The sequence below is a fragment of the Ctenocephalides felis genome, unplaced genomic scaffold, assembly GCF_003426905.1.
Source record: "Ctenocephalides felis isolate EL2017-DRISC unplaced genomic scaffold, ASM342690v1 CF-g0.4_SCAFFOLD_03571, whole genome shotgun sequence".
Classification (NCBI taxonomy): Eukaryota; Metazoa; Arthropoda; class Insecta; order Siphonaptera; family Pulicidae; genus Ctenocephalides; species Ctenocephalides felis.
In genome coordinates, this window is record NW_020539725.1 from 52,761,943 (window position 1) to 52,771,647 (window position 9,705).

The 9,705-nt window shown below is 32.7% G+C and overlaps 1 protein-coding gene across 1 annotated transcript; it reads left to right on the top strand.

The window, feature by feature from the left end:
• Positions 1-1,024: 1,024 nt before the first annotated feature.
• Positions 1,025-9,054, top strand: LOC113384904 (Ig-like and fibronectin type-III domain-containing protein 2). The gene is made up of 22 exons (XM_026622678.1): positions 1,025-1,220; positions 1,533-1,705; positions 1,906-2,156; positions 2,281-2,502; positions 2,739-2,899; positions 3,079-3,292; positions 3,547-3,672; positions 3,749-3,935; positions 4,058-4,192; positions 4,369-4,565; positions 4,636-4,777; positions 4,851-4,995; positions 5,120-5,312; positions 5,561-5,807; positions 5,879-5,973; positions 6,046-6,129; positions 6,308-6,599; positions 6,831-7,038; positions 7,321-7,493; positions 7,563-7,819; positions 7,979-8,104; positions 8,970-9,054. The coding sequence occupies exons 1-22, from the start codon at positions 1,051-1,053 to the stop codon at positions 9,000-9,002; spliced, it is 3,831 nt and encodes a 1,276-aa protein (XP_026478463.1). The 5' UTR covers positions 1,025-1,050; the 3' UTR covers positions 9,003-9,054.
• The last annotated feature ends 651 nt before the right edge of the window (positions 9,055-9,705 follow it).

Below are 9,705 nucleotides of genomic sequence, written 5' to 3' on the forward strand. Positions count from 1 at the left end.
TACTCATCCTAGGCCAAAGGTTGGGAAAAAACAGAAGTCAAAATTGAAATTCTGCTTTTTGATATATAATAAAAAAATAAATCAAAGAACAAATTAAAAATGTTGCCAATATAAAACCCTAATCTTTTTGTTTGATATTGTCCATAAATAAACCAGTCATTAAAATAAATTCACCTCGGAATTCGAGGTACCCAGCAGTAAGTCTATAAATATACTTGTATATTGACACTTAAAAGTTGTCTCAAAACCTACATATGTTGCGAATACTCTACCATATGTAGGTTTTTAGACACCATTTAGGTGTCAATACACAAGTATATACAGACTTACAGCTGGGTATCTCGAATTCCGAGATTCTTACCTAATTTAAGCTTAAATCACTGGACTAGAAGTAAACACAAAGTAAACCAATAAATATGATTCAGCAATAAATTGATAAAATTCAAGATCAATATTTGTCATAAAAACAAACTAAGAAATAATCTATCTCAAACAATATTGTACTAAATGTTAATCAAGTTAGATACATGATACGGATAAGGGCAGAAAAAAATAAGTTTTAAATGATTGTGTAATTATTGCTTACTAAATTTGTAGTTAAATTTGGATGATGGTTCTCAGATCTTTTAATCAAGTTCTCACTAGATTGTTTTATTAAAACCTGATTAAGATTTTACTACCATATAATTGATTATTTTTTTCTTCCATATTAAATTTTAATAAAATACAATTCACTCTTTTGTCGTATAAGCTATCTTTTCTAATAATTAATTTTAGTCAACAACAAAATGTACTAATATCATTCATTCATGTATAAATCTAATGGTTGTATGTAATTTGAAGTTACATATCTAAACCTAAAAATTTATAAATTATAGCAAAGCCCAAAAGGTTCAATTTGAATCTTTTACAAAAATGTATCTATTTTTATCCATCCATGTTTTCGTAGTTCTCAGAGGTTTGGACCCTCCGGGCAACGTGAGTGCGTCCTTCGCTCCGGAAAATATAACCGAATTCGATATGAACCAAGAGTCTTCTGAACAAGAATTCATGGAGGAGGAGAAGGAGCAAGAAGCCAATGACCACAATTACACGGAGTGCTGCAAAAGGAGTAACGTGAGTGTGGAATGTCGGGGTTTCTGTTCAGTGAGGAACATTCTTCAAGGCAGCACAGGCAGAGAACCAGAGGCCTGTGAATTAGATTTCCCAGCTATAGTCAGGTAAAAAAATTAGGATCTTCAAAAATTATTATTTATCTCCTGGTAGCGACGTAACAAGAATTAAGGTTATAACTGGTTATACATCTCTTGCCCTCTATTTGCAAATATTGCTCTTAAAAATTGTTTAACTTAACTTGTTTTCAACTTTTGTTTTGAGATATCGGTAGTAGATCTTTTCATGTCCGGACCTTCAAGCCCCGCTCTACACTATATACCTATTCTTAACTTTTGTCGTAGTAAAAAAATCAATAATTGTACACAAGTTTCCTTTTTAAATTTTGATTTATACCCAGATTTCCATTAATATTTTAGTTGTATGGCCGATGGTCGAGACCATACTCCCTGTTGCGCCCGGGAAGGTGTTCCGGACCTGTGTCAGGACGTGTGCAAGGGTCAATATACCCCCATTACTGACCACTTACGCACTCATGTCTCGTGTGCTGCACACACCGAACCGGCACTGGCCTGTATATCCAGAGGAGTCAGTGAGTATTAGCATCTATTTAGAATAAATGATTGAATATGTCCCTACGGTACACCAGGGTGTTCTATTAGCTTTGTCCACCGGGACCAAAATCAATGGTTTTGTCAGATATGTTGGGGCACGAATACGATTTTTCATATAGTACAAAAGTATAAAGTTATATTATTAATATATGTGATATAAAAAAAATTCTATTTTCAGATCTACTTCCCGGTCAACCTCGCGATGTCGAATTGGAACCTCTGACCGAGCGCTCGATCAGGGTGTCGTGGCAGCCACCAGCCTCATTAGCTCGTACTGTTCAGGAATACATCATATCTCACGTCGCTTTGGAGACGTACGATCCTGCAGAACGAAAACCCACGTCTACTGGTGTTCAAATACAGACTAGAGTTCCAGCTGCTCAGAATTCTACAGTATTGAGTGATCTCACACCCTACACCATGTATGAGGTAAAGATGACCATTAATATTTGTCACAATTTAATAAAAGTAATATGCTATACTGAACAATGATAGAAAAAAATATTGTTTTTTTTAAGACAGTGATTTTTATTGAATTTTTCAATTTGCTCAGGTAACTGTCACAGCTCGCAATTCTCATGGCTCTAGTTTACCATCTTATGGGGTGCGCAGTTTAACTTTGTTAGGTGGACTGAGCTCACCAGCCAGTGCAGAAGGAAATGTTTCAGCTCCTCCAGATTTACCAGATGTCCGAAAATGTTGCGTAGAGCATGGTGTCAATCAACCCACGTGTCTGGACAGAATGTGCGATCCCAAACAAGCTGATGTAGTCGAAGTAAGATAATGGAAATTAAAATTTTATTTTATTCATAACCTTTTGCCTCAATGTTGTTTATATCAGTCTTTTGGCCATTCATCGTTTTTTGCATCATATCAGTGAATTTATCTAACTAGTATCTATCTATATTATAACCATAATTTAAGTTTTTTACTTTTGTCAAAAAAATATCAATACTTTAACTGTGATATATTAGCACATAAGTTAAACATTAAATTTGAAATATATTATAGGTAATGGACCTCATGGTGTGCGCTCCATGGGCAGGGGTTACTTTCCAATGTTTAGCAAATGGTGTTGATCATTCGCCTTGTTGTCAAGCTAGAGGAATACCCAATTCATGTCTTCCGCTGTGCCATGGAAATATAACAAATCTAGATTTTAGTTACTTCAAGTAAGTTCAATGTGATTGACACAAATCGCTTGGATTATGTATAAATTAATTAAATAACTATAAGACAATAATAATATTATGGAGGTAGATATAATATAGATATGGTACTATTTTGTCTATTAACCATTACATAATTTTTAGTGTCTATGAATGTTGATAATTTTGATTTTTTTTTTTAGATGTCTACGTTACATGAGTGATTATTCAAGTTGTTTACTGCAAGGATACGGGGTGCTGGCTGGACCACCCTCTCGTCTTCGGGCGCCGCACGTGGCCTCAACTTTTGCGGTAATCAGGTGGAACCCGCCACGTGTTTTGGGCGACACTGTTTTAATGTACCACGTTCATTATAGAGAGCTCAACGGATTTGATGAATTTGGAATCATTGAAAAGGTTTGTTCTAACTCTTTATATAATTTTGTTATGTTATTTCATTCAAAATATAATGATATTCTAATATTAATGTTAATTAAAAAATATGTCATTATCTTGATGCTTAAATAATTTGCACTTTATTTGTTTCTATAAAATTCCAAAATAAACATTTCTTTGCAAATACCAATGTAAAGGCCTTGTACAAAATATGGAAATACTTTTGTAGAAGTTATGATGTATTTTCAAGTTTTTGGTGATGTAATCTATTTCAGGACCGATCACCGTTAGTCTTAGAAGGACTTAGGAGTGGAACAGATTATGAAGTATTCATATCCGCCATAAATAGTCACGGAGTTGGATCTCCGTCACCAAGATTAGTTTTCAGAACTGATTCCTTAGTAAGTAATGAAAAAAATATTATCATGAATTTACTCCCTCACTGTTCTGAATGTTTTTGATATTTTATCTTTATAGATCGCAGAAGATTCGAAAGAAATAGGATATAATATTACTGCATGTTGTGTGGGACATGGCGTAAGTCAACAGTGTATGGGTTTGTGTACTTATAATGCAAAAATGTCAGAATTGAGGGCTCTCGGAAACACCTGCCAAACGCAAATTCCCAGCCTTGTAAAATGCGCTGCTGGCGGTCGTGACCATAGTAAGTGATAGAAAGAAAATCATAATATTTAAAAAGTGATATTTTATTCACAATCTGGGGCACAACTGATAGGCAGAAAATTAATTTTTTTCACTTTTTTACTGATGCAATTTTTGTTTTAGCACCATGCTGTTCAAGAAGAGCAGTTCCCCAAAATTGTATGAGCATGTGCCGAGGTGTGATTGGCTCTCAACCAGGAGTAACAGCATCAGAATGTTTGCCTTATATTGGAAATATTGTCCAATGTTTTGAAGAAGGTACAAACATTTAATAAGTTTAGTTATATTAATAAATTATTTAAAAATCCATTAAGTTGTAGATATATGCATGGTGTAGTATCGTTAGTAACAAATTAACCAGTTTAATTTTGAGATATTTATTAGGATAATTTAAAAAATGTTTTTATTGTTTGTTTAACATTATCCTCTTTCAGGTACTGAATATATTCCTGGTCCAGTATCAGAATTGCACGCTGTTACAACTACAAATACAAGTATAGCATTGGCCTGGTTGCCTCCATGGGGAGAGAATAACACAACTCCAGAAAAACAGTCCAAAGTTACATATGAAGTGCACTATGGGCTTACTGATGAAGTATCGTTACATGAGACGGTTTTGAAGTTAGAGAATGTAAGCAAATAGTAATAAATAATTTTAATTGTATACAGCATGTTGCATTACATAATTCTTATTGTTTCAGCAAATTGCTACAAATGACACCAGTATAGGGCTTACAGGTTTACAACCAGGATCCTTGTACAAAGTATTTGTCATTGCACAAAATGAAAATGGAACGTCTTTACCATCTTCTGTTCTATTTATAAATACCTCTAGCGACGCAGGTAAATTTTAATATGGTATATAATATGCAGATATATTAGAAGTTATGTATTATATTTATAAACTTTTCAATAGATCCAGGATCAAACGCTAAGCAATTAGTGGCTGGTGTACCATCGCCACCTCATTCGTTATCAGTTTCTGAAAGGAGTGCTACTTGGCTGACAGTTGCTTGGCAGCCACCTCAATTTACACATCCTGAAGATCAAATTCACTACAAGTAATTATAAATAAAATATTTTCAATTTTTTTTCTCATACTTTCTTGTCTAATCACTTTATTTTAATTTTATTCAGAAAAAATGTAAGTAAGTATATGATAGTTTAATACATTTATCATCTTAGAATCTACTACAAAGCTGCAATGGCTCAAGCATTCAATATGAGTGAAACAACTTTAACAGCTCATGAATTGCATTCGTTACAACCAAATACTCAACATGTGGTCTATATCGTTGCTATATCAAAAAGAGGATCGTCACTTCCATCAGAAACACTGGTTGCCTGGACTGATCCAGCTTTCCCTGCCTTTGTTGAGGTTGGTACTATTATTTATATAAAAAATAGGCAATGAATCTGCAGCAAAAAATTATTCAATTGAGTGAGCCTGTCAATTTCTTACTTATCACATGGATCTTCTTGAGAAACAGCATCTTCCAAAATAGACAATGTATTCATTTTCAAATTTTGTGGAGCATAAACGTGACCAATCGATCCATCAATGGACCACCACGCATATTATTTTTTTTTTAATTAATTACTTATAATTTTATTTATTATTTTCAGATACCAACGGTTCACCCAGTGGACCTCGTTTCTGAAGGAAATTCCATGACAGTTCTTTGCATAGCTATGGGAGTCCCGACGCCAACAATTTCATTGTATGTGGGTGGTACCTTAGTAAGACAAGACACTGCCAGGCACATGGTCACTGTTATTCATAATGTTACTACTGATATGGACCAAGTTTCTTGTTATGCTGACAACGGTTATGGAACACCCATGCAAGCTTCGAGGCGAATCAATATAAGTTGTACGTAGTAATAACTATTTGAATCTACAAATATAAAATTCAACATTAATTGGTAAAAAAATTTCTTCTAGTTGCTCCTCGTATATCTGCCGGAGGTATAACTGTGGCAGCCCCAGGAGATACTGTATCATTGCAATGCATTGTGCGTGGTCAACCTGAACCAAAAGTAAGTTTTATTACAAACTTCCAATAATTATATTATAATATTAAATATTCATAAATTTTCACATATTTTTAGGTCATATTCTGGAGGGATCATCAAGGTCGTATTCCAGTAATTCAAGGACCAAGATACGATATCAATATTAAACAGGATAATGATGTAAGTATATCGTACAATATATTCTTATGATGGTTTATGTTATGAAATTGATAATGATTCATCTATTTACTATATTTTTAAGTAGATTTACAGTCATATCGATGGATAATTCTGAGTTTTTCTCGCGAATCGAACATGTTACCATTATTATTTTATCCAGCATTTTATTTATTTCCAGGATAAATGGAAGTACATCATGACCTTAACCATCGCACACGTAACTGCTTCTGATGCAGGAGACTACTATTGTCACGCCGAAAACGTTTTAGGAGCAGTCACTCGTCCAGTCAGCGTCCGGCTTCGCAATTCTGCTGCTGGTCATAATGTTACAGAATGTTGCCGAGAACAGAACGTCTCACCAGCTTGCAATGATGCCTGCGGCTTCTATCTAGATATTGAAGCGGTTATTGATAGACCAGAGTGTCTGAAAGACTTTGATAAGCTTATGAAATGTGCAGCTGATGGATCAGGTAGGATAATATTATTGTTTTTCTTTATTTATTTTTCTAACAAAGACAACAATTCTGATAAAAAAATGATGGCAGATTAGTGAACCAAATATAATTACCAGATTGGTGAATTTGGTAAAATTTGGGATTAAAATGTCAACAATTTTGGAAGATTTTTATTCAAATTGTACTGCGAAGGATTTGCGATGGAAATAGTGTTTATTTCTGATTGTTTCTCTTATTATTTTTCAGATCATCGAAATTGTTGCGCGTCAGCTGGTGTTCCACGTGGCTGTCTGGATTGGTGTCGTGGTGAACCCATTGGAGCTCCAGGATCATTTTGTTCTCTGCATAGCACCAGAAAAATTATTGGATGCTTCCAAGAAGGACGGGATCGATTACCTGGACCTCCCCAAAATGTTGCTGTTAGGCCACTTAGCGAGGATGCGATAGAAGTTCAGTAAGTGTACAAAAAATTATTATAATAATAATAATTAATGGTAGTCTGCCTTAAGTAGATCCATGATTTGAGAGCACCACAAATCAAATGATTTTCTCCTTTCCCTGCTATCATTTATGCACGTTTGTGCATTTTTCTTTAATAACTTCTGCTTCCAAGCTTCCTGGCCCTGTGCTTTGGCTTTCAGTTTCCTTACTACTTTAAATACTTCTATACTTATACTTTACTTTTTGTACACTTTGTTGAATGCAATTAATAAATGATTTGTTCTATTTAAAATAGTTGGGATCCACCAATCAAAAATCCACACGCAGTAGAAATGTATCGTGTATTTTGGAGAGAAGAATCTCAAAGAGGATCTCATAGGAATGACACACCTTTCACCAATATGATGGTGAATGGATTGAAATCTCATGTACTCTACGAGTTAGTTGTCAAAGCTGGTAATCATTATGGTGAGTTGTAGTATAATAATAGATATACATTTAATTATAGGACGGATATAAATTTTCTTATCATTTCAGGCACAAGTATGCTGTCACGACCAGTTCAATTCACTTTAGACGACAACTACATTACATCTGCTTCACGAGCAGATGCAGGTTCCACCGTAGGTGTTGGTGTGGGTTGTGCCCTCCTGGCACTTGCAGCAGCTGGTGCAGTTCTTTGGGTAGCACTTTGGTATCGTGGAAAGAGGCGCGGAGCAGGTAAAAACGCACCTGGAGGCGTCGCGTTTGAAAATCCCAGTTATCTACGCGAAGGCAATCCAGATCACGTACAGGTCAGTAAAAAATATTGAAATGAAGGTACCAAGGATAGCGTATGGTTGCCTAAGTCGTACCACCTTAAAACTTTGTAGATGTGTGTTGATCTTTCACAATATTGATACATAAGCCAATTAGAATCGTATTTATATTATAAAATTATTTTATTATCTCAGATTCCTGCTGTGTCATCATCAGAAACCAGTAACTCGCAGAATTGGAATAATGGTACTGCGACACTTCAAGTTTCGACAGCAACAGAATTGAATCCGTCTCTATATGAAGAACTTAAATTGGGAAAAGTGAGGCGTGATTTATTATATTCATGCACAATCAATAGTCAATTTCAATAGCGTTAAATAACACAATCGAGAAAACATTCAATCATTTGTTGTTAACATTAGCCTTCACAGACACATCTTCATACAAACATACTTAATGCTCATACTGCTCTGGAATAAGAGATTTGTATAAAAAATAACGACCTGTATTTTTTGTTTTTTATTATCTATGACACTGGTCTTATTATAAGTAGTTAATCTTGCAAAATAACCTAAAATGAAACTTATATTTGTGATATTAATTCATCATTCATCAATTAGTTATCATTATATACTATTAGACGATTTTTTTTCACACATTTTTTAAGTTTTCTAAGATCAGTTAAAGTAATATTGTACATAGCAAATTTAGATATCGTATTGATATACAAGTAATATATTAAATGTAATATATAGGGATTAAGAATTTTATAGAGAACGAGATGTTAAATGAAGATAAATATCAAGTTTTTATTGCTTAATTAATTTAATTATCGTGAATGAATAAATGAAGTTAGTTATGGCGTATATTATTAATAGCATATGTTCTAAAGTTGAAGTGAATTGCTAAAGAAATATCATCATTACATCGCTTTTTTGATATAAAAATATCATATTATCATGTATTATTACCATTATTTCATGAAAATTAATTCATGAAAATTCAAGAGTGAATGCTGAAAAAATTAAATCGAAGAATAAGACTTGCACTGACTCGATTATATTTACTACTTTGTTTAATTCAAATTCATTTATTTCTTAGGTTTTTTTAGTACTTTAGATTATCATTATTTATTTACACTTATTTTGAATTTTGATTAAAATATTATTTTATTTTATTTTATAGGATGGAGTGGGTTTCAAGAGAATGGTGCCATAATTTGTTGAATCGATTAGATCAAATTTTAACATGACTGTATATTTGGGCAAATGCGATCGTGATATTAGAATTGCTTCACTGTAAAAAAAAACTTGAAATAATTATAACAATGTTTTCACATAATTGTTTGAATAAAATGTAAGCATAAGCCCAAATATATTATCACTCACTAGGTTTGTATTTTAATAAGTAGGTTAATATTTTTACAAAAATCACTTTTATAAATTGATTTTATATTAAGAGATAGAATAATATGAGTATTGTTTTAATGGTAAATTTAAGTTATCTAATTCATTAATTTTAACACATATTTTTATATAAATAAAATAAATGATATAAAATATATGCATCTAGTCAAATGTGACTATTTAAATCATTATCATTACTGTTGATTGTCTTATCTTGAACTTTGTCATAAATAGAAAGATCATTGTCTATATATATATATATATATATATATATATATATATATATATAATTTTTTTGTTATTTTCTTGAATATATATTCGTATATATTATTGTAGATATTTTTATAATGGATAAGTTGTGTTTTAGATTAAAATACTGTAATATAAAGCAATAGATCAATGTAAATGTGTATTATCAAAGATAAGTTTATATGTAATCTTTATTTTGATAGGTGATACTTAGGGAACAAAATGTTGAAAAAAATCAGAATGTAAATAATAAAAGTTTGATAAGA

Coding starts and splice junctions, on each gene's coding strand:
- LOC113384904 (XM_026622678.1), top strand. CDS start 1,051: ATGGAGGAGGAGAAGGAGCAAGAAGCCAATGACCACAATTACACGGAG. Junction 2,503..2,738: donor AACAAGCTGATGTAGTCGAA/GTAAGATAATGG, acceptor AATATATTATAG/GTAATGGACCTCATGGTGTG. Junction 5,974..6,045: donor GTGGTCAACCTGAACCAAAA/GTAAGTTTTATT, acceptor ACATATTTTTAG/GTCATATTCTGGAGGGATCA.